A 26199-nucleotide genomic window follows, 5' to 3' on the forward strand; every position below is an offset into this window, starting at 1 on the left:
AACCAATCGCTCCCTAATTGTTTTTACTTCTAGATCTGTGAATAACGTGTTTAGTCCTTGGTTGCAATATTTTATTTTTCCAAATTCCCAGTTACCACCATGTTCATGATCTTCTATTTTTTACTCATCATTTTTTTATGTTTATATTTAAAATGAGAAATAGATGATGTTTGTATATATTGTCGTTATATAATAAAATGTGTATAAGAATTAATTAATCGATGCTGAAATTCTCAATCTATGCTGTGTTTTAGGGGCGATTAGCCCTTGCAAGTTGCAACATTCTATTTAATTAGCTATTAAATGAAGGAATATCGTCCACCAACTTGTCCCAAATCTCTTTTCAATTGAAGGATTTTTTTTTTGATGAACTTTTCAATTGAAGGATTAATTTAACAAAGTTTCATCTTTCAGATAATTTAGTAGAACAAACTTTCAAAAGTTTTTTTAGGGCGTCAACTTTCCAAGATAAACTTTTCAAAAATAAGAATTCAAGAAGGGTCGGTAGTCTGTATCACGTGGCAAATTATTGAGAGGACTTTGTTTTGGTCAATGTTTAAAGTCTTGGTCAACTAAACAAGACTGAAAGGTAAGTAGTAGGAAATTCAGCAAAAAAAGAAAAAGAAAAAAAAGGTAAGTGGGAAAAGCCAGCCAGACAGACTATGATATTTGAGCCTTATGGAAATCCTATGTATACTTTTATCCCTCCCTGTCTGTCCTTGGCTCACTCAGTCTCTTCACACTAGCAAAAATTTATTTGGTAAGTACAGCGGTATTCTCTCTTACAGATGGGTTCCATTGCCAAGGAGATAGATGCGAAGGAGCTAGAGAAAGAGTTTCTTCCATTCCTCCGTATGTACAAGGATGGTACAGTTGAGCGACTATTAGGCACTCCCTATGTGCCCCCATCCCCTCAAGACCCAGAAACTGGAGTCTCATCAAAAGACATCACCATTTCACTAGATCCCTCCATCTCTGCTCGTCTCTACCTCCCAAAACTCAACCAAACCCACCAACAAAAGCTTCCCATCTTGGTCTACTACCATGGCGGAGGCTTCTGCATTGAATCCGCCTTCTCATTTGATCACCATCGCTTCCTCAACAGTTTGGTCTCTCAAGGTCAAGTTGTTGCAGTGTCCGTTGAGTACAGGCTAGCTCCTGAGCACTTTCTCCCCAGTGCTTATGAAGATTGCTGGTCTGCACTTCAATGGGTTGCATCACACGTCAAAGATGATAAAGTTATCAACAAAGAGCCATGGTTGATGAATCATGGTGACTTTAGCCGAGTTTTTCTTGGTGGTGATAGTGCTGGTGCTAATATTGTGCATAATATGGCAATGAGAGCTGGTGTTGAGAGCTTGCATGATGGTGTTAAACTTGTAGGAGCTTTTCTTACGCACCCTTACTTCTGGGGTTCAAAACCATTACGGTCAGAGGCTAGTGAAGGACATGACAAGGCTTTGCCATGCTTGGTTTGGAACTTTGTATATCCAAATGCTCCTGGTGGTATTGATAGCCCAATGATCAATCCATTTGTTGAAACTGGAGCACCCAGCTTGGCTGTACTTGGGTGTTCTCGAGTGCTTGTGACTGTGGCTGAGAAGGATGAGCTGAGGGATAGAGGCGTTTATTACTATGAGGAATTGATAAAAAGCAAGTGGGAAGGAGAGGCTGAGTTGGTTCAAGTTGAAGGAGAGGATCATGCTTTCCATGTCTTGAATTTTGAGACTGAGAATGCAAAGACTTTGATCAAACGCTTGGCTTCTTTTCTCCTCAAGTAATATTATTGTGTACTTTCAGGAAAGTAGCTCCACTTTTAGACTGCTTTAAGACTAGAGGAGCTTTCGATGAGTGTAAGGGCATAGTGCAAAATTTAAAGAGTGTACGTTGTGAGTTGTGCACTAGCGAGTACCCTATCCAATAAGTCGAGTCCCACCATGATTTTTCTTTTTGGTTCTTGCACTTCGCTGTTTGTGCTTGAAATGATTGCTAATATGTACTACATGTTATATATGTATGCATCGGTTTTTATTTTTGTTTTAAATGTGATTCTAAGGTCCTTAGCTATAATAAAAGCCCATCTATAAGTGCCTGTTGGCTCCACCATAACACTAGTTAAAAGACCAAATTTTGTGGCAAAGCCTTAGTTTCCATCGCTATTCTGGAGAACTTTTACAAATAGGAAAATTTACACATTATCTGGCAAAGCCTTTGTTGAATATTGGGCCTCCTTTTTTGCAATCAGAAGATACTTTTGAACAAGGAAATTTCCTCCCACTCTCTGTGAGTTAAGGAGCAGAAAAGTATTTACAAATGAAAAGATTTTCCTAAGGTGCCTCATGCTCAGGGCCGGCATCGCCTAAGGCCCCCAAAGGCATCCACTTGTAAATTTTAAAAAAAAAAAATTTATATATTTAATTAAAAAAAATTTAAGCATTTTTATTGGCCAATAAAATACATTAAAAAGGCTTCATTGTATCCCAAAATTATTTCAGTGCATAATTGATTGATGGGACACGTTTTCACTCTGATAGGACCCTTTTCTGCCCCTCTCTTACTGTACAAGCCATTGATGGGAGTGGGTCACGTTTATTTATTTCACTGCCCAAGCCAACCTTGGTTTTTAGTCATAGGAGTAAGACAGGCCGGGAAAATATTAATACAAAATATTGATACAAAATTCTGCCTTGACCATTTTCTGCTATCATGGGGACACATTTTTTGCTTTTACACTTAGGGTGCGTTTGTTTCGACAGTAAAGCAATTCCGGAAAATGTTTTCAAGAAAAGAAAATATTTTCCGGAAAGGAAAATATTTTTAGGTGTTTGGTGGCATTTTAAAAAATACTTTGGAAAATATTTTCAGGTGTTTGGTTATGATCTTGAAAATATTATAGAAAATACATTTTTTACTTGATGCTCACATTTTCTCAACTTCCAATCAAATATTTATCATCATTTCTCAGTAAAATCACAAAAAAAACAAAACCCAAAAAAAAAAAATCCTAAAATCCGAGAGAAGCGGCGCGATCGCGAAGGAGGAGGCGCGATCAAGGATCGCGAAGGCAGCGCGATCAAGGATCCTGGGGTGCGTCGGCGCGATCGCGAGGGCTGGGTGCGTCGGCGCGATCGCGAGGGCTGGGTGCGTCGGCGCGATCGCGAGGGCTGGGTGCGTCGGCGCGATCGCGAGGGCTGGGTGCGTCGGCGCGATCGCGATGCTGGGGTGCGCTATCGCGATCGGTGCTGGGGTGCGACTGCGCAAGATCGCAGTGCCAGGGTGCAACGGCGCGATCTCGCGGTGGGTGTGGCGGTGCTCGTCGGACGGGGGTGAAGATCGGACCGGCTTGAGGCTGCGTTTGTTGCTTGACTGGAGCTGTGTTTCTGGAGCTTGACTTGAGGCAGCGAGAACGCGAGGGGAAAATGAGGGCTGAATTCAATTGAAGGTAAAATACAAGTGGAACGAATTTCCGGGTCAGAGGCCTAAGTTTTACAGTTAACAGAAAATATTTTCCGTTTGACCATATTTTCAGCACCTGCCAAACACCCGAAAACGCGGAAAACCATTTCCTGAAACCGTTTACCGTCGAAACAAACGCAGCCTTAGCCACAAGAGTATAGGTTGGACACTTAGGGTTGTTTGGTAAAGTAGTTTGAGATGAGATTTTTATAGTTTTTTAAAATTTGTATCGATAAAAAAGTGTGTGAAAATGTGTGTAAAGTTATTTAAAATGTAAAAATGTGAGTTTGAGAATGTAGACCAAACAAGCCCTTAGTTTTTTAAAATTAAAATTAATATAATCTTATTTAAGGTCTACTATGTTACAAGAAATATTAAGTGAATTAGTTATATTATTAATTAAAAAAGAAATATTAGAAGAACTTAAAAACAAAAACTTAATTCGTAATTTTGCATCTCAAAAAGCAAGAAAAATAAATTTTAAATAAAAAAATTCAACATATATTATTTGATTAATATTTAAATATAAAAAAGCCTTACTTAAAATTTTCAACCAAAGCTCTCAAAGTTGTTGAGCCGACGCTGTGCTCGTTAGCAAGATTCGAGCACAACTTAGCAACAAGAGCCTCATTTTTAGCTTTCAATTGAAAAAGGTTTTCTTTGGAAGCGTAATATATAGTGCGCCAATTAACAAGATGAAGTTTTCTTTTTCTTTTTCCCTTTTTCTTGGGTGGAGCCCACAAAAAAATCTCCATGCAATATCTCAATAGCATTGCAAACTTTGACAGGGAGAGAACAACATTGCATAAAAATAGATTTAAAAATTATACTATCAAGATAAAATAGATTTATATTATAAACAAAATGAATGTTATATGTTTTTATGCAAATATGTATAATATTGTACACTTTTTTATTATAAATTTATGTAATATTATACATATTTAATCTATAACTAGCTTCATCATGTGCGCTTCGCGCGTGTGCGATGAGACTTTTTTTCTTTTTTAGTTGTCGTTGCAAAAAAAAAAAAAAGCTTTTTTATTTTAAATATAATTTTTATTTTAAAAGTTTAATTTATAAGTGAATAAATTAATTTAAAAATTAATAGGAGAATTGTCCTATATTTTAGGCAATATTTTAGTGGGAGTTAGAGTTGTATTTTTACCGGATTGTCCTTTAATTTTGTCTCTACTTAAACATAGAACTGTAGGGGCATTTTTGAACTAAAAAATGAAAAATTCAAATAGGAGAAGTCCCTTAAATAATAACTAGTCTTTGAACACGCGCTCACGCGTGTGTTAAGCTCTTCTAATTTTTTTAATTTTTTATTTTATAAATGTTAATAATTTGAACCTCAGGCTTAGAACTAAAAAGCTCTTGTTCTCTCCATAAATCTCAGATTTGTAAGAAAATAAGTAAAACTTGAAAGAAAAAAAAACTCAAGACTTACATGCTGATTGTTGAACGAAGGTCAATGTGAGAATCCAAAAAAAAAAATTCCGTCAAAGCAAAACCCTATATTATAAACTTAATAAAAAATAAAAACAAACAAACAAACAAATGGCACACTAAATCAACATTTATAAAATACCAGTAGTTTACCACAAAAAAAAAAAAAAAAAAATTCCCAGTAAAAACATCATATCTTTTAGATGGGGTAATTCATGATTCTAAGGTTTGGATTTCGCAAACTTGAATCTCATAACATGTTCCACACTACTACCATCAGTTAACTTTTGGAGGGAGAGGTTTGAAGTGTGCAGTTTTGCAATTGAGAGTTAAATGAATGTGCAGGGGAAGGAACAAAAAAAGAGGTGGAGAAGAAAAATTGAAAAATTGAATGGAGGGTGTGGAGTGTGTAGATAAGAACGTGTATTAGGAAGTTAACTAATTTTTCTATTTAAAAAAAAACAAGAAGCGTATAGTTACTTTGAAGAAGTGGGTTAGTGGAAGAGTGTTCCTGTTTTGTAGGCAATATTTTAGTGCAAGTTAGACATGTATTTTTACTAGATTATCCTTTAGTTTTGTCTCTACTTAAACCTAGAGGGTGTAGGGGTATTTTGAAAAAAAAAAAAAAAAAATTCTATTTTGTAGGCAATGTTTTAGTGGGAGTTAAAGATGTATTTTTACTTTGTTGTTCTTTAGTTTTGTCTCTACTTAAATTTAGGGACATAAGAATATTTTGAAACAAAAAAAATCCGGTCTAAACAGAGACCGTCCTTAAATAATAGTATAGATATAAATATAAATCCTAATTTATAATAACAGTACATGAATGTTTGTTGAGAAAAACCATACATGAATTTAATATATAAATATGTGGGTTTGTAGTACCAATAAATAATGTAATTAAATATTTAAATGTCCTATAAAAAATGCAATTAAATGAAAAAAAGTTTAAAAGCAAATGAATGGTGGAAGCATGGCCACATGTCCAACTTTTTCGTGGGGAAGGGGGTAGTGTCTGCCATATTGGTAGACAGAGAAAAGAAAAAATCTTGGGCTTTTGATTTCTTTTGGTTTTGGGCACCAGTGAGTCAGTGACAGAAGAAGAAAGAAAACGCCAAACGAGCAAGAAGAATAAACGCAGAAGAAGGAAAAATTGGAAAACGCAGAAGAAAGGAGTAAAGATAAGGTTTGTGCTTCCATTTCTTTTTTATTTTGCGGACTGTGTGTGTGTTTTGGGACTGCATTTTCGGATTTGGATAAACTTATTCCTGCGTCTGCGTTTAAATTTTTTTTTTTTTTTTTCCTCCAGCCGCAAGTTTTGACTAAATCTTCTGTGAACAGTGCATTCGTGCACTGTTTACGGACCCACAAATTTTACTTTTCAGTAACTTTTTTATTAAAAATGGGTCCTGCGGTACTATTCACATATTTTAAAATTATTTTGCTACAGTGTTTTCAGTTTTCAATTTTCAACAATAAGTTCTATCCAAACGGACCCATGATTTTAAAAATGTTTTGGTACCGTGGGTTGTTTTGCCTATATCTTTACAAAAGATGGTTTCAACATCTTTCATAACAGTAGTTTTTTGACGTAACCATAAAATTATTCATCTCCACCTGGGCCACGCTCATGCCTTTTAAACAATCAGGCCCAAATCCAATTTTCATTTAAAATCCAAACCGCTTTACTTGCTTCTTAGACTTAAAATCAAACACCTCGTTCACGCCCAAATTCTGTACACACACATTGACTCACGTTTCCAAGTTTGCTTAATAGCTTGGGCCTGTTTTTGAGCCCATGAAAGAAAATGAGTCCATATTCCATTATATACGCAGCATTTTAGGTTAAAGGTTTTTATAATTTTTGTTGAGAGAAAGGAAGCGGCGGCAGCCTATGATGGGGAGAAATGCGTGTGCATCTTTACCCACCAGATCTGTGTATGTTCCAACTTGTTCTCTCCCTTTTCGTGTGAGGGTTTCATTTCATGTTCGTACTTGTTCTGTTAGTACTACTTGTACAACTTTTGCTATTGCTAGTAGTTATAATGTCGAAAACCCAGATCAGTTCATGAATTATGTGAGAATTCGATACAGAGACTTTGATCATGGTTTGGATCCGTTTGATAAACTGCTTCATATGAACCTTTTGTCTGCAATTATGGATTTCATTAGTTTATATTTTGCAATTGCAGCAATAAAGTATTATTCGACCGTGATTACTTTGTATAAGGATGTGAATCTGAAATCTTGTGCTCAACTTGTTTCGTTTAAATGGATTGATTAATTGCTTCTGCCATTTGAAATGGATTAATTGGTGCTTTTTCTCTTACCGTTGATGATATGTTTTGGTTTGCAATATTATCATTGACAGTTTATGTAAGGACAGATTCAGTTCTTTTAATTAGTCGGGAAAACACATTATTTTTTAAGCCTTTAAATTTTTCTAGAGGTTATAGCGAAGAAAAGGATTTGGAAGCCACGAGAAGAAGAGATTTTGACGCAAGCGATGGATCTGCATAGAAGAAATTATAGTTGATGATAATTGTTTGTAAAATTGTAACAAAAGTATTTAGTTTGATCTATAAAAGTGTTCATTTCTTATTTTTCAAGTTTTATGATGTTTTAATCAATGGATATTGTAAAACAAAGAATTAATGAGAAAATTAGTCTCTTATTTTAAGGTGTACTTGTGCAGCATATTTATTCCAAATATTGTAGGCTTGTGTTCCAATGTACATGGTGAGGTTACTCATTTCAAAAAATGGAAAATTTTAAGTTGGATCAGATTGAATGTGCAAAGCGCCAGGAAACTTGAAGCTACAGGTAACTATTCTCTACCTTATGAATTGGAGTAGGACTAGCTGACTAGTAAATGAAGTAGGTCCGACATTGTAGAAAATGGATGACGATGGATGCTTAGTTGATTGCTTGATAGGTAACATGATAATCTAAAAGATATATTAGAACAGCAAGACAACATGGACAATGAAACTTCAGCGGAAGACTTATTTGATGATTGCGGAAATAAAAAATTTGAGGAATCTCCTCAAAAGCTTTTGTGAAGGCTATCTTAATATAAATAATTGTTATCTTCATTACTGATTGCTCTCTCTTTACATTTCGTTGGACAATGTTACAATTTTCATCTTTGTACCTTATTCTCCTTTGTTGTTGCATTGAAAACTATGTTATATTGTTTGTATGCCAAACTAAAATTTTTAAAACCTTAACTACTACATCTTAATTGCTTTTACAGTTTTACCTAATATTTAAATCAACTCAACTAAGCCTTAATCCCAATTAAATTTGGGTTGGCTATGAATTCTTATCAACTAATAATTAATATATTCAATTGAATCTCACTAGCTACATCGTTACCCCAAGCTGGTGAAAGAGACTCTAATGACTATCCCATTATTTAACTAGACAATCTTCCAGGTAGACCCAAAACTTCTGAATTAGTAGTCAAAATTTTTTATGGATGGAAGGTTGATTAACACCAATGCTGCTTTATAGAACCATTGACATATATCTCAATAATGTATGGAATTTTGAAGTTCGTTGAAAAGAAAAAATAAATGAAGTAATGATTGTTGGGCTTGCATAGCTATTGAGTTTTATATGTGCTATGTTTGTGACTGTTTAGCTCAGAGAGTAAGAGATATGGAAGGGGTAAAGTGAACTGAAAACTTTGTGAGCTCGCCCAAGTATATGGACAATATACTAAGAAATGTCACCAAAAACAGGAATGTCATTCTATCAATTATCTCTCAATTTCTTTGACCATTCCCTTCTTTCTGTTCTATCTTTGAAATACCCAAATAACATACACAAGGGTATTTCCATTTCCTTTCATTTTCATTTCATTTAATCAAAGAAAAAGTAAAAAAAGTAAGCTAAAAGGACAATATTAAAAGGTATACTTGTTGGTTGGGGTTACTGGTAAGTGTTCAGGGTCTTCTTTATCTTATCAACATTTTTTTGTGTGTTTTCACCTTTAGGCAAAAACAGTACCACAGGACAGTGCCATCAAACACACAGCAGCTTGTTCCTCCTTCAACTTCCTCCTCCTCTGGCACCTCTGTTTCTTCATCACTGACGGTAACCTTTGCAGCAAGAAATCATTTCCCTGAAGCCATTAATTTTGTCTTCAAAGACTCAGATTTCTGCAAAACCATTGCCAACAGCTTTAGCAGTGGGTGTGGTTGTGGCATTGGAATTGGATTTGGTGGTAGTGGCAGTAGCATGGGCATTTGATCTATATTTTTTTCCTATATGATACGTGACTCAAACCCACATAGAATTCCTCTTTTTGTCCCTGATCCCACAGGCATTACACGGTGACTGAAGAAACAACAAACAAAAAGAACCATTAATCTAAAACACCAACACACAACACTCTCTGTTAGGTTCATATTTTTATGTAATTGACATATCCTATGACAAAAACACACTTTACTTGTATTTAGGTAAACTTAAGTAGGTTCAAAATGATCATTATAAGTTGTTACATTGAAGACATGAAGATTACTTACTGCTCAAGAAAAGATGAATTTGTAGCTCCCAATACAACCTTGATACCTATTGATCCATCGAGATTTATTAAAGCTCGATATCTATCTCGATACCTCTCAATCTATCTAGCTTACGAGAATTTTGATGTAGCCTGCAATGCTTAGATTCCTAAATGCTATTTGTTTATGAGTTTGTATAATTCTTATAAGATTAGGAAAGCCTAAGGTTTGTGTAAACTTAATTAGAATAGGAGAGCCTATTTAAAAGATCCATTAAGCTCCTATTTAAATAACGAGGTGGAGAAAGAAAACCTTAACCCCAGAAAAATTCATAAGATTTTCTTTTTGAAATCTTAACCTCCTCCTATAGACGAAAGAGTTCTTGTTGCGTTTCTTGTACGCCTTTGAGTTTTGTTACCAAACAAATTCTCTTGCACCAACATTAAAGATCTTGTTGAAGTTTTTATGTGAAGCTGTTGTAAATCAACTACAACAATCAAAGGGTTGTTGTGGAGTTAGTCATGTACTGGGATCCATTTAAAGGAGTTAGTTATAGATTGAAGATTTATTCATCAAAGGAAAGAAGGCTACTAAGAGATTAAGTCCAATTGGATATTGGAGCAAGGTTCAATTGTAAGTTGGTATTTTGAAATAGGCTAGGGTAGTGGTAAGATTCTTCATATTTCTAACCGTTTGATTATTGATTAGTGGATTATTGGGAGTGGTGATCCTAAATTCACCCGGTGGAGTTTTTACCTTACGAAATGTTTTTTCCATTTGTCAACAAATCACCATGTCAATTTAATTTTCAATGCATTTAATTTATTTGGTGATTTGTTGGTGCCTCAACGATTTGCATGTAATTTGATCTAACTAAGCAATTTGAGTAATTGAATTAATTAATTGGAGTCAAGCTATCTTAACTCAACACTCTCAACCCAAAATTGTATTTTTCCATGCTTAAGTAGGTATACCTAATTAGAATGAAGTGATATAAAATGGACAAATGGACCGAATGGACTGAATAGACTTAAGTGGAAAAGGCCCATGTCAATAATTATGATTTTACGTATGGACAATTCATTATATCTTGTTCATTCGCAACAAAATATTTTCTTTGCGCAGCGGTAAAAAAAAAAAGTTTTTTTGGAGAGATACCATTTCACCAATCGAATTACAGGTATCTAACATATTCATACCTAACGATTTTCCACAAAGTGGTGATGAAAGAAGGTATAACTTGTACAGATTTTTCCATTTTCCAATTCGATTCAATCCATTCGTTCGTAGAGCTATTTACTCAATCGCAGATATTTTTGGAAAACCTCTAACAGAGGGACAAATAGTCAATTTTGAAAGAACTTATCGTAAACCTCCTTTAGATATGAATTCATCTGATTTAGAGGGGAAGAACTTGCAGTAATATTTCAATTTCAATTCAAACATGAGTTTGATTCGCACTCCATGTTCTGAGAAATATTTACCATCCGAAAAGAGAAAAAAACAAAGTCTTTGTCTAAACCATATGGACCAAATTGGACTGAATAGATTGAAGTGGACTGAATGGGCCAAATTGGATCGAAGCAGACCGAATTAGACTGAACAGGTTGACCAAAGTAGACCGAATTGAACTGAATGGACCGTGTTGGATTGAATTACTGAAGTAGACCGAATGGACCTAATTGAATTGAAGTGGACCAAATTGGACCAAAATTGACTGAAATGGACTGAAGTAGATTGAACAAGACCAAATTAATGAAGTGGACCGAAATGATCAGAATGTTGATTTGTTATTTGCATAGCCAATATTGTGTTTTGATATAAATTCAAATTCTTAATTTCAAAATAATCAAGTACTAACTCAAACAAAAATCAAACCAAAACTATAAGTGAGGGATATACTACTTATAATGAGGATTTAAAAAATACAACACCAAAATGTATGAACCCAAAATAGGGTTTTAAAAGTTACAATGATTCATCAATATCAAGTAGAGTTGCAAGAAAGAATAAAAATATGGAGAGAGAGAGAGAGAGAGAGAGAGAGAGAGAATAGCCACTTTTCAAGAGAGAATGTGAGAGAATAATAAGAAATTAATAGAAAATAATGTGAGAAGAAAAAAGTAAAAATAACAAATATTATAATAAACACCAAATTATCAAAGTCACGTTATGTAATGAAATAACATTATATTCTTATATACTATCTTTATATATAATGCAATATGATTACATTTATGAAATCAAAGAGAAGAAAAAAAAAACTACTTAAAAACAAAACCTCATCACATCAACCCAAAATAGAGTTTCAAATAATACAAGAATTCATCAACTTAAAATAGAGATGCAAGAAGAATAATAAAAAATCCACCAAAACATGAAAAATAAATAAAATTGAGAGAGAGAATTAACCTTATGTGTGTGAGAAAATTATGTATAGAATGAAATAGAGAATTGTAAATTTATAGTAAGAGGAGGGGAATAAGAAAAGCCCAAAATAAAAGAAGATAAGGGATGTAGGAAAAGCGATATTAAGATAGATGGTAGTGAGGAGATGAAAATGTATAAGGGAGGGAAAAATTAGAGAAATTATAACATTAAGTTGAGAAATTAATTAAAAAAAAGTTAAAAAAGAGAGAGAATATTGGAAATGGATGGATGATACGGCCGCTAATGTGGCCGTTGATGTGGCTCAACAGAAGTGTAGTAACAATAAATGGTATACTTTAGTTTTTCAATATATACTAGCCTCATCACACGAGTTTTGTGCGTGCAATTAGGCTCTTTTTTATTTTTTATTTTTTATTTTGAGTTTAGTGAGATAATGTTTAAAAGTGAGATAGAGATAGTGTTTTAATTTTTAAAATCTTTCTGTATGTGAAAAGTGATAAAAATTTGAAAGCCTAAAACTTAGAAACTTAAAAAAAAAATTACTCTTTTAAATTGTTTGTGTTTTTAAATTTAAAATTATTTAACTAAAAGATTGGGGTAATTTAAATAGTTTAAGAATTTGAGTGAGGAAATTTAGGATACAAAATGATAAAACCCAAATAGAGAATCTTGTTATTAGTATTATAGATTACAATATTACACATATGAAAAACAATCCAAATTTTAGAACTTTAAAAAACAATGAAAAATAAGTTAAGTAAAGATAGACTTACATAGGAATTTGGATCGATGAATCTAATTTAGCAAAATATTATCTATTATCTAAAAGGATAAATGAGGAATTCTAAATTGAATTAGTTAGATTGAATTTCGAAGAAATATGCAAGGAATTATGCATATTAAGAAATTAACATAAAGCATAAACATAATTTTAAAATATAAAAATAGATAAACACTGATAAAGTCTTAATACTCAAAAGTAAAAGTAACTTGGAATCAGATTACACTACAGCACATGAAAGACATATTTTGAATCAAATGTTTTGTAGGGATAGTTAATTGAAAAAATCAAAACACTTACAAACTAAATCATAGAATAAACAAAACCTAAAACATACAAAATAATTCAAAAGTTGAGATTTAAAAATGAAAAACTTACCAAAGAGAAATCAAGAACTTAAATGGGTGTCCCTTATTTTGCTTCTTTATAGTAGACTTCTTTTGACATAATATCCATACATAAGAATTTAGAAGCAAATAAGAATAAGTAGGATGAATTTATTTAAATAAAACTATTGAATACAAATACATATGTGTAAGTTGCAACTTTAAAAAAACACAAAGCAAAAAAAAAAAAAAAAAAGTGGGGTGCAAAAAGGATTAATTTTATGGAAAGATCATTGGTGAAAATATATAAGTTCTGAAATTTTGAAAATAGATTTTAAGTTAGAGTAGGATTTAAATTTTTGAAACTTAGATAATAAAGTTTTAGCTAAATTAAAATTTATCCATTGATTTGAGAAAATATATCCTAACGATTAATAAAATAGTTTTTTAAAAATAATTAATAAAATGTAAGATGCAACTTGATGGGGAAAAAGTGTGGGAGATTTCAGATTTCAATTTAGAATTTATTTATTTTTAAAAAAACATTTCTAAGGAAGGAAGTTAAAAAAATTTATAATAGACTTTTAGTTTGAATAGAATTTAAATTTTTAAAATTTAAATGATAAAGTTTTATGTAAATTAAACTATTGTTAATTTTATACCTTAATTTAAAGAAATATATCCTAACAATTAATAAAATATTAATTTAATAATTAATGAGAGTAGTTGTTTATTTAAAAAAGGAAATTGTTTCAGAGAGAGAGAGATATATATATAAATTTATCAACTCCTATGAATCTATACAATATGTATATCCTTCCAATACAAATACATATGCATAAGTTGCAACTCAAAAAAAAAAAAAAACCTAATAAATAAACAAAAACGTGAGGTACAAGAGAGATTTTATGGAAAGACCATTGGTTAATATATATAAGTTTTGAAATTTTGATAATAGATTTTTAGTTGGAGTAGGATTTAAATGTCTAAAACTTAGATGCATGTTGTATGTTTTGTTAAAACATTTATTTGTTACTTTATATAAAGAAGTTGATAAAAAAAAAGTTGTTGTCTTTATCAACTGAAACTTAGATGCATGTTGCATGTTTTGTTAAAATATTTATTGTTACCGTATTAAATAAATATCTATAAACTAAAACTTAGATGCATGTTAAATGCTTTGTTAAAAAGTTATTGTTATTTTATCTAAAATACATGTGGCATGTTTTGTTAAAATATTTATTATTATTTTATTTAAAGAAATTGATAAGAACAAATAAGTTGTTGTCTCTATCAATTGCAATTTAGATGCATGTTGCATATTTTGTTAAAACACTTTTGTTATTTTATCTTAAAAAAATTATAAGTATAAATAAGTTGTTGTCTCTATTTGAAAATTTGTTTTTATCCAAAATATTATTGTAATTTGATAAAGCCATTTGACACAAGCACGACTTCTAAGCCCAAATCTTATTACATAGTATATGATAGTATTTATAAATAGATGCAATTGCCTATATCCACCTACTTCTCATGTGCCTTATGTTATAATGCTCGCGTTAAGATTTCCTTCAAGGCTATGAATTTATGATACTCCAGGATTAACACATTTGCGTTGAGAACCGCTTAAGGTAAAGGCTTTCAACCTTTGTTATTTTTGAGGCCCAAAATATCACAAGTACAAATCTAAAACTAAAGGGCCCCTTGAAAATAAGCAAGGCCCAATCCGCCAATTAAGGCCCACTTAAAATGGGTAAGAGGAAGCCCAAACCCATGGATGGGCAAGCTTTGGGGCCTTAAAAAGGAAGGGGAAAAAAAAGGAAGCTTAGCCCAACCTTTGTAAGGAGAGTTTCTTGGGGAGCCCAGAAAAGGACTGAACTAGGATACCTTGGGACTATCGGAGCCATGGGATCCTCGGGAAATATAGGAAGGGATCAGCTACGATTTGGACAGCTCAAGGGAGTATGCTTATGGACACAAGGAACAAAGATATGTATGTCCTATTAGTCGCCTATGACTCAGAAAAAAAGGCTGATGACTTAGGAATCAACACTTTATGAAAAGAAGCTTGGTATCTCAGGAAATACAGGAAGGTGAACCATGAAGGAAGGTGGCTGGAGATCTTTCAGCTTGACAGGGAAGAATCTACCCATTTAGAGAAAATGATAAAATGTGAAGTAGCCAAAAAAGTGGATCTAAAAAGGAGCATCTAGAAGCTTTGGAAAAAGAAGATTGAAAGTCAGCCCTTAGGACCCCCCAAAAGAAGAAGGTTAGCTAGGGGCTTTTTGGGGGGAAACCTCAAAAGGAGAACATAGTGAGAAAATAAGGAAGGGACTAGCCACCAATGTTGCTGACACAACATTGGTTCTGGTATCCAAGATAGCAAATAGAGGGAATAAATGGTACACCAAAAACCCTAGGAATGTATCATAAAAGGGGGTGAAGTCATCAGCAAAAACCATTGAACAATAAGGAATTAGAGCAAAAAGATCATTTGAAAAAGATCATTTGAAAAACTTCCTTAAAATTCAAAAAGGGAGAAAAGAGGGAAAACACTGTGAGAGATCATGAGACAGACACTAGAGGATACATTCAGATTCAAAGGGATTCAAATCTCACAAGTCTTAGAAGCCTGCAAGGAGCTATCTCTGTGACTTTTGAACTTATTTGGACCTTGTGACATATCCCAAGTGGAAGAAGGGCCCAATGTACCAAAATTAAAAAAATAATGAAATATCATTTATCTTTCAGAGGATTCCTTACGTCTTTACTTGCTTCTTCTTTATTTTTTTACTATTCCTCAGCCATTTACTTTACAATACGTATATATTTGTATGTATCCATATGCATGTATTATAGGATCCATGTTTTATACGTAACTTGGTTTGTAATCAGCCCAATATAGTTGCGGTGAACCAAGCCCAGTCCACCAAACAGCAAGTATAAGGCCTAGGATCTTTGTTTCTACTTGAGCTTGGGTACTGTCCAAAAAAAGAACTCACAGTTATTTTATCTAAAATGCATGTGACAGGTTTTGTTAAAACATTTATACTTATTTTATCTAAAGAAATTTATAAGAACAAATAAGTTGTTGCTTCTATCAATTAAAACTTAGGAGCATGTTGCATGTTTTGTTAAAACACAATTATTATTTTATCTAAAAAAATTGATAAGAATAAATAAGTTGTTGTCTCTATCTAAAAATTTGTTTTTATCTAAAATATTACTATAATTTGGTGAAGTCACTTGGCGCAACCATGACTTCTATGCCCAAATCTTATTATATAGTATATGATATGATATATAAATAGATGCAATTGCCTATATCCACCTACTTCACTTTCTCAAAAAAAAAAAAAAACCTACTTCACATGCGCCTTATATTATAATGCTTACGTTAAGGTTTCCATCAAGGCTATGAATTTATAATACTCCAGGCTTTACACATTTCCGTTGAGAACCGCTTAAGGTAAAGGCTTTCAACCTTTGTGATTCTACCAAGTCTTTTTTTGTGTGTGAAATATTCTCCTAAGTCTAAAGATACTAATTTTGAGCATTAAAGAAAAAATGAAGCCAAAATTTATTATCTTATCAAACTTATAGATCATAATTTTGGATATTAAAGAAGTGGAGTCATTTTACTACATTAGAACTTCATACTTTCTCACATGAGGTTTTAGTCAAAATAAAAAATCAATGCCAAAATCAAAATCTGTGCCACGTTTAAGGGTTGACTTGCCCTTGCGACATTCTATTTTGCGATTAAATGAAGGATTTCTGTTGACCAACTTGTCCCAAACCTGTTTTCAATTGAAGGATTAGTATAACAAATTTTCGTCTTCAAATAATTTTTTTTTTGAGAAACAGTCTTCAGATAATTTAGTAGAACAAACTTCCAAGGGTTTAGGTTTATTTTATTTTATTTTTTAGGGCGTCAACTTTCCAAGATAAACTTTTTTAAAATAAGAATTCAAAAAAAGAGAAAAGAAAAGAAAAGAAGCTAAACGTGTATCAAATCCCAAATTATTGAAGAGACTTTGTTTTGTTTTTATTTTAAAATTATAATTTGGTACATATGATCTGAGACTTGGTCAACTAAATAAAATTAAAAGGCAGGTAATCAGCAGTTAGCTTTAATTAGTTAAGGGTTATGTTAACGGGTGTTTTTAGGATAATTATTAATAAATTATTTTTAAAAAGTTTTTAAAACATTTTTATGAGAAATTATAAAAATTGTTAAAATATTAATTATTTTTTTTCCTCTAAAAACTTTTTAAAAATGGTTCATTAACAATGCCCTAAACGCATTAACTTTTTTCATTAATTAAGTTGTAGCAGTCACGTTTGAGCATCCTTTTTTAACATTTAATTTTTAGCAGTCCTTTTTGAACATAAGTTGTAGCCGTCCTAAACAGGGCTGGCTGAGTGGTGGAGTAAGAGATGCGGTCGTCTAAGGCTCCAAGTAAAAAAAAAGGCCCCCAAATTTTAACCAATAGGGTTATATATAATCAATAAATAAAATAATATTTTTTTACCAGTTGAAAAACAAATAAAAAAAAAAAAAATATATATATATATATATATATATATATATATATATATATATATATAGAGAAAAATCCAACATCCATAATATTTTTCACAACACTTTTACAACTAATGCTAAGTAGCAAGTTGTTACAGTCTGTTATTCATGGTAAAAAAAAAAAAATTATAGTGATATTTTCAAATAGAAAACAAAAAGCAACTTAAAATTTAGGATTTGTTGTAAAAAATATTGTAAATGTTGCACTTCTAAAACAAAATAAGAATAATAATAAGGGTTTAGTTAGCAAGTTTTTACTAGTTCTCATCTAAGTTTATCATTGACACTACTCTTTTACTTACCACTATCAATCTACCAGATCAACAAGTATGAAAAATTTTGTCAAATTTTTTCTATCTATAAAATTACTAAAAAAAGAATTTTTTTTACATAGTTCATGTTAATTAGTAGTAATTTTGCATCTAAAACAAGATAATTAATTTTTGCCTTAAGCCCCCCAAATGCATCAAACCGCCCCTAGTCCTAAACTCATATAATTATATCTCTTCCAACCCATCCTTGGCTCATTTCCAAGCAAAACTTATTTGGTATGTTATGCTGGGTTCTAAGACTTTAGGTTTAAATGTATTAGAATTTCATTGTGTAATGTTGGCAAACCATGATCAAAACGTTTAGTTTTATTTTTAGACTTGCTCAAAGTATGTTTATGTGTAAAGTTGGAATCGAGTGCACTGCAAGATTAACTATGTAAATCTGCCTGGCTCGATCGATCGAAACTTAGACTCGATTGATTGAAGCTCGTACAGATTTTTTTTCTATAGAATATTTCAACTCAGCCCAAGCCCGTTTGACGTGTAGGGTTTTATGTTTTGCCCTAGATATAAAAGGGAAAACCCTAACCACAATTTAAAGGTTGGTGCAGTTGTTGTTTATGCTGTGTATGTGAATCTCTTGTGAGATCTAGATGCGTTTGCCTTCACATATATTTAGAATTATCAAGATCAAGATTGATGTCGAGAGCTTGGTGATCGTTTCAGTTGCTGCATTAAGAGCTTAAAGATACACAAGTGGGAGTTTTTGTACTTGCTGTGAATCTGAGAAAGAAGTAGTCCGTGGACTCGGAGATGTCACGTGGTCGTGGTAGTAAGTTTCCTACTCGAGGTAGCAATAGGATATTAGTGGTCTAAGTTGCTATTGTGTAAACTTCAATTCTTTCATAGTGGATTCGTTTTACCTTGATGATAGTTAGGTTAAATCCTCCCCAGGTTTTTTACTGGTTTGATTTTTCTAGGTTATCATATCGTTGTGTTATTTATTTTCCGCACTATTACAATGATATGATTTATATGTGTTAACCTAGATCTGCATAATTTACCTAAGTTAATCACTTGGCTAAATAATTAGGTTAATTTGGTTGTGTTTAAGGGGTCTAAAAAACGTACATGTTACTTTCAAATTACAATGATGCACGTGATTTTTTTCTAGAGTACTCCATTTCAGAAGTGATGAAAACTTAAGCTTATTTGATTTCGTAGCTTATTTTTGGTATTATTTATGAGTCTTATTACACTTTTTAGTATTATTTATGGGTCCTATTGTAATATTTAACTAGCTTCTAACTTTTTTTTCTACACTTTCATCAAAAAAATTTCAATTTCAATTTCAACTAAATAAGCCATCCCGAACACCCTAAATGGATTCTTTGACTAAGGAGGTAGAGAAAGAGCTTTTTCCCCTTCTCCGTATCTACAAATATGGTACAGTTGAGAGACTTATGGGCACTCCCTATGTGCCCCCATCGCCACAAGACCCAAAAAGTGGAGTCTCATCTAAAGACATCACCATTTCACAAGACCCAGGGGCGTAGCCAGGAATAATTATTTGGGGGGGCCGGGTTGTAGTAGTGATATACTAAATATAATTCATAAGTCTATTGAATACAAAATTATCAACTTTCATATATCATCATATTCTTGTATGTTAATGAACATGAAAAACTGTCTAATTCAATGTAGACAAACAAAAAAGAATATTCACATCAAATCATGCTTGGTGACGATTTTTCATAGAATAAAATTCATCCATTATCATCTTTATAGAGAAATTCCCTGCAATTTCCTTCTCTACATAAACTATCATATTATCTGCCAAAAACTCATCCTTCATTCTATTGTGAAGTCTTATTTTTAACAGCTTCATAGCTGAAAAAGCTTGTTTTGTAGTTGCTATAGAAACTGGAAGGGTTAACATAAGACGAATAAGTATATCAATCAAAAAATAGATTTTAGGCTTTTCTAAAAATTTTAATCCCCTACATAGCTCAAAAATTGTACTCATATTTTGAAAATCTGGATGTTATGTCACATCAAGCTCATAATGTTGCACTTGAGACTCCGAAAGTTCTTGTTCTTATTCAGTGAAATCTTGAGAATAATATTTCTTAACCAAATTTCATATATCAACAATTTTGAATAATCTAAAAGCATCATTGGGATTTAAAGCTGAACTAAGAATGACAAGTTCTATTGTTAGCTCACAAAATCTACTTTTCAATTCTTGCAATTGAAAGTCTATCGCAATTGTAAATATGCAAATTCTAAAATGATGTTCTATTGTTAAATTTTCATCTTGACGACGATGTCTACTTTGAGCTTTAGTGTAACGAGCATTCATATCAGGAATATCAATTTCATGTTGCTCACAAAATGATATAACACTAGTAATTAAAGGCTCCCATCCATTATCTCTCAACTTTTGAATAAGTGATTTTGTAGTTGAAACTAAATACATGGCATTTAGAAAGGTCTTGAGAATGTTGTTGCAAAGCTTGACAAAGAATATTAGTAATTCCCATTATCTCTTTCATCGAATGTAAGATCAAGATAAATTCAAATGATGTTAATACCTGATAAGCTCCCTTGGCATCACTACGCTGTTTATAGTTAGCCCATGCCTCAGAGGTAGTGTTGATAATTTTGCAAGTAGCATTAAACATTTTTATCAAACTACAAATAGATTGAAAATGAGATTCCCACCTAGTATCTCCAGCTCATTGTAAAGTACCAATCTGGTTTACGCCTCTTCCAGTCTTAATTTCATTAGAAGCAATCATATTCTCAACTTGTTCCGCTTGAGCATATTGCAATTCATCATTACGATTACTAGAACCAACAACAATATTGATAATATTAATCAAATGATCAAAGAACTGATGAATATCTTTTACTTCTCTAGATGCTCTAACTAGAGCTAATTGCAACCTATGAGCCATGCAATGTACATAATAAGCATATGTGCAATCTTTAAGAACCAGAGCTTGTAATCCATTCCATTCACCACGCATATTACTAGCCTCATCATATCCTTGACCTCGAATATTTTCAATGTGAAGATTGTAACGAGAAATGACAACACATATCTCGTTCTTTAAGGTTAATGTAGTAGTGTCTCTAACATGCACAACATGAAAGAAACGCTTTTTAATGAAACCTTCTTTATCAAAAAACCTCAAAATAATGGCCATTTGCTCTCTCTTCGACTCATCTCGAGCTTCATTAACTAGAATGCAAAATTTTGCATCCCCAATTTCTTCACGAATAGCTTTTCGCACTTTACTAGCTAGAATATGCAAAATCTCCTTTTGAATTGTGGGTGACGTATATTTGGCATTCTGTGGAGCATTTTCCAAGACAACTTTAGTTACATTTTCATTGAAAGTTGATATGTGTTTTATCAATTCTATAAAGTTACCTCGATTTTTTGAATCAAGGCTTTCATCATGACCTCTAAAAGCACAAACTTGGGATGCTAGCCATCGAGCACACTCTATTAAGGTCTTGAGTTGCAATAGATTATTCTTTATTTCTTTTGATGTTTGTTTTTCAACTAGCTTGTCAATATGTCCTGAATAATTCATTAGATCCTCATAACATTTCACAACAATTTTATATGGTGTATTTGGATCTTTCCCCTCATGACCAATTAAGGAACAATTCATTCCATCCTTCACTTTTTTCCAATTATTAAAACCTTTTTTCAATGAATGCATCTGATCTAGGACAACCTGTTGGTTTCTTACCAAACGGGTAACAAGGTAGACAATAGATCGCATCCCTTGAAGGTAAGTATTCCAACCAATTTGAATGTGATTCAAACCACGAAGACTAAAAACTATGATGATGATTTTTCGGTCTTTTGTATGGATACTCTATGTATCTAGGTTGATATGGACCGGCTATGAGATAAGCACGTCGAATTTCATCTTGTTCGTTGACAGGGAATTCATATATTTGTTTACGTGATCCTGGATCACGGTCTATCTCTTTAGATTGAATTCTAGAACATTTGGAGGGATGCTCATTAGGCATTGAAGTATCAACATTTGTTTCTACAGATGACCTAAGTTCTGAATGACTAATATCTTTTTTCTTAAAGAATGCATCAATTGTTTGACGTTTGCTCATTATTTGGTACCTAATTTCAATCCAAAAAAAAATCAATTTAAAAAATGATAAAATAATTTGGAAGAGAGATAAAATAAATTATCATATAAATTCATTCTTACATGAATTATAATATAAATACACCTTTAGTTAATTAATGACCTTTTAGGATAAAAAAAAAAAATTAAATAAACAAATGAATCAAAAGTATAAACAAACAACATAAACAAAATATAGACTCACGGCCCTCACCCCAATAGCCTTCCATAGATTATTATTATTTTTTTCATTTATAACTTACTTACTTTACTATCCAACTACACAATGCAAGCCCCACCCTGCCCCCAATAAAGAGACAAACAACACAAAAGCCAAAAGGTCATAGAGTTAGTGGAGTCATGGGTCAAGAATAAAGAATACAATAACAATAAACACAAAAAGACAAAGTCAAATAAGCAAAAATTGCTTTGCTGGCAAAGGGATATCACATATTCACATACACATACACATATTTGATATTTCTATTTTGCTATTTAGCCTTCAATATTTAGTTCAGCTATAGAGAAAAAAAGAGAGAAGTGAGATGAGAATGAGATATCTTGAGGAATTGAGGTGAGGGCTTGAGGTTGAGGTGATGAACAGGTCAGCGGGCTAGTGGAGGCTGTGGCATCACGGCGAGCAGGTGAGGACTGAGGAGATTGTTTCTAAGGAGAGGCGTGACACTATGGAGGCCTGAATTGAGAACTAAGAAGGGAAAAAAACAAGGCATAGCCGTGACAGTCAGATTGTTTTCTCCTTTTTTTCTAACGGTGAGAATTGAAGATGCCTTTGTTTGGTTTGATTAGGCATTCTAGATTTGGGGTTGGGCTGGGTTGTAAGTGTCTTTAGTTTAGAGGAGAATTTTTTTGCTTTATTAGGGATTTGGGGCTGGCTGGTGGGGCTGGATGTGGGCCAAGGTTTTTCTTTTATTTAAAGTTATATTGGATAAGAATTCTAGAAGAATTGTTGAAATAATTTGGAGGGGTCGGATATTTATTTTTGGGGGGCCCATGTCAATTTTTTATGTACTCTAATGGAAATTTAAAAAATTTTGGGAGCCAAGTCGCTTCGCCCCTGTCAAGACCCCTCCATCTCTGCTCATCTCTACGACTCTACCTCCCAAAACTCAACCAAACCCACCTCCAAAACCTTCCCACTTTGGTCTACTTCCATGGTGGAGGTTTCTGCATCAAATCTGCCTTCCATTGCTTCCTCAATAGTTTAGTTGCTCAAGGTCAAGTTGTTGCTGTATTAGTAGAGTATAGGCAAGCTCCTTAACACTTTCTCCCCATTGCTTATGAAGATTGCTGGGCTGCACTTCAATGGGTTACATCACACGTTATAGATGATACCAATGTTGTCAATAAAGAGCCATGGTTGATGAATCATGGTGACTTTAGCCAAGTTTTTCTTGGTGGTGATAGTGCTGGAGGTAATATTGTGCATAATATAGCAATGAGAGCTGGTGTTGAGAGCTTGCATGGTGGTGTTAAGCTTGTAGGAGCTTTTCTTACACATCCTTACCTCTGGGGTTCAAAACCACTACAGTCAGAGCCTATTGAAGGACATAAAAAGGCTATGCCATACCAGTGCTAGAACTTTGCATATCCAAATGCACCCGGTGGTCTTGATAATCCAATGATCAATCTGACTGGTGTAGCTGGAGCACTTAGCTTGGCTGGACTTGGATGTTCTCGAGTGCTTGTGATTGTGTCCGAGAAGTAGTGGCGACTCTAGGAATTTTGTCCAGTTTCTATTCTACTTTGAAAAAATTTCGAGTCATTTCGGTCTATTTCGGGTGTTTCGAAAAATACTGCCCGAAATTCAAGATTTGGCCGACATGAAGTTTGTGCTTAAAAAAAAAAAAAATTCTTAAAACCAAAACAAATTTGCATTCTGTACACCAAAAAACCTCAAAAGGAAAAAAAATGAAAGGAAAAGAAAAGAAAAGAAAAGAAATGAACAAAGGTACTTATACAATCAACTATAAGTTCATTTGAAATATTAATAAAATTATTAATTATTATTGTTTAGTTGTTTCATTAATTTATTTGTCTTTTATAAACTATAATTTGTTGTATTATTGTTTCATTAATTATTAAATTATTAATTGTTGTTTAGCCTAACATAATTTAATTTGTTTGTCTTTTATAATGTATTGGTTAATTAAATTATTAAGTATTGTTTATTAATCATTAAGAAAATTTCCCCAATCACAAGAGCCAGCTGTCAATCAGAAAATTTCACAATCACAAATCACAATACTTACACTAAAAGACAATTAATAATTTAATATCTCACCAACACAAACACACAACAACACCAACAGATAAGATATTAAGATAAAGCCAAATTCAGAAAGTAAAAAAACAGCCAAATATTAATAAAGATAAAGTTAAAGCTTCAGCAGTTTAGCAGCCCAATCACAAAATCAGATAAAGACAAAGTATTAAAATTAGACTTAAAGAATAAAGAGAGAGAGTCAGAGAGACTCCTAAATCCTAATTTTCATTTCAGTGATTCAGATAGAGAGAGAGAGGCTGAGAGAGAGTTAGAGAGAAAAAGAGAGAGAAGTTAGTTTAGTAAAATGAAATACCTTGAGGGAGGGAGCACTGGAGCAGCAGAGCAGGGAGGCATGAAGGCTGAGGCCGCTGAGGCAATGAAGAGTCAATGAGCGATCTCCGATGAGGGTAGTGGCGAGTGACGAGCGACAACGACGAGGGGTGAGCGAGCCGAGCGACGACGATGATCTAGACTGGACCGATCTCCGACGACGAGTGAGCTGCGAGCGACGTGACCAATCCGATCTCCATGACTCCGTCTGTTGGTAGTTGGCTTGAACCTGAGGCGTTGCTCTGTGAGGTGTTGCTTGCTCTGTCTTTACTCTTTAGTCTTTAGGTTTGCTTTAGGCCTTTAGGGATTTCTGATTTGATTTGCTCTGCAGCTTTGTATAAGGGTTTGGTTGTTGTTGTTGTTGTTTTTTTGTTTTTTTTGTTTTTTTTTTTTTTGTTGAGAATCCGTGGGTTTGCTACCTTTGTAATTTTTTGGGCTTGCCGAGTTGCCGTGAGCATGGCTCTGTTACAATTTTTTTTTTCAAAATTTTTTTTTGGGCTTTCTTTTTTTTTTTTGCTTGAAAGTAGAACAAATAAATTTTTTTTTTTTTTTTCATTTGAGAGTGTTCCTAATTTTGTGATTGAGGGTGTTCCTAATACAATGAAAATATAAAATTTTTTGTAAATTTTTTAAATTTTGTATATATATATATATATTTTTTCAGATCAGGGTGTTCCTAGGAACACCTAAGTTGCACGTGGCGTTGCCACTGCCGAGAAGGATGAGATGCGGGATAGAGGTATTTGTTACTTTGAGGAATTGATAAAAAGCAAGTGAGAAGGAGAGGCTGAGTTGGTTCAAGTTGATGGAGAGGAGCACGCTTTCCATATCTTGCATTTTGAGCCTGAGAATGCAAAGGCTTTGATCAAACGCTTGGCTTCCTTTCTCCTCAAGAAGTAATATTCTTGTGTACTGTTGGGAAAATAGCTCCCCTTTTTGGTTGCTTTGAGACTAGAGGAGCTTTCGATGAATGTAAGGGCATATTCAAAGCCCATGCACTTTCTTTTTGGTTCTTGAACTTGGCTGTTTGTACTTGAAATAACCACGGCTAAGAATATGTGTCTGTACTTGAAATGCCATAATTCCACATACCTCGATGAATGTAAGGCCATATCCAAAGCCCACTTACGTACCCTGATGTATGTAATTGTGAATGATATCCTTTCTGTTGTAATCCTCTTTTATATCATTTGTAGGCGCGGCTAATTCCCCTTTTGTTAGAAGAGAGGCCAATTCTTCAGCCTATCTCTTAGCCCTTAATTTGGGCCGCCTTTTGGCATAGATTTGAGTCTGTTCCCCTCTCTTGCCCTCTTGCTATTGTAGTTCAAGCTTTGGAAAGAGATGGGTCGGGCCTAGTTTTGCTATTTGTTTTTAAGTACTGGTTGGTTTCGGCCTTCTTTACAATAAAATGAGGTTATTCAGCCAAAAAAAAAGAAAGAAAAGACTTTTCTTTTTGGTTCTTGGAATTAGATGTTTATGATTGAAATGATAGCTGTTAATATATGTGTCTGTACTTGAAATGCCAAAATTCCCCCAAAGGTTCTAGACCATAAAATATTCCATAACTTTTTACTTCAATTTTAATGTGACAAACTGTAAGAAACTGTCTATCACTTACACATAAATTCACCATTTTTTC

At 33.2% G+C, this 26199-nt stretch overlaps 1 protein-coding gene, 1 long non-coding RNA gene and 1 pseudogene across 2 annotated transcripts; all 3 read left to right on the forward strand.

Annotated features, from left to right (window-relative positions):
• The first annotated feature begins 698 nt into the window (after positions 1-698).
• LOC142623385 (2-hydroxyisoflavanone dehydratase-like) lies at positions 699-2044 on the forward strand. Its single transcript, XM_075796789.1, has one exon. The coding sequence runs from the start codon at positions 789-791 to the stop codon at positions 1779-1781; it is 993 nt and encodes a 330-aa protein (XP_075652904.1). The 5' UTR covers positions 699-788; the 3' UTR covers positions 1782-2044.
• Positions 2045-5966: 3922 nt separating this feature from the next.
• LOC142623807 (uncharacterized) lies at positions 5967-9483 on the forward strand. The gene is made up of 3 exons (XR_012842235.1): positions 5967-6846; positions 7604-7731; positions 8910-9483. It is a non-coding gene; the product is annotated as an uncharacterized LOC142623807 (long non-coding RNA).
• Positions 9484-19159: 9676 nt separating this feature from the next.
• On the forward strand, positions 19160-25460 carry LOC142624342 (2-hydroxyisoflavanone dehydratase-like; annotated as a pseudogene).
• The last annotated feature ends 739 nt before the right edge of the window (positions 25461-26199 follow it).

This window comes from Castanea sativa, chromosome 2 (genome assembly GCF_040712315.1).
Source record: "Castanea sativa cultivar Marrone di Chiusa Pesio chromosome 2, ASM4071231v1".
NCBI lineage: Eukaryota > Viridiplantae > Streptophyta > Magnoliopsida > Fagales > Fagaceae > Castanea > Castanea sativa.

Bases quoted from the DNA above. Each gene is read 5' to 3' on its own strand.
- LOC142623385 (XM_075796789.1), top strand. From the start codon at position 789: ATGGGTTCCATTGCCAAGGAGATAGATGCGAAGGAGCTAGAGAAAGAG.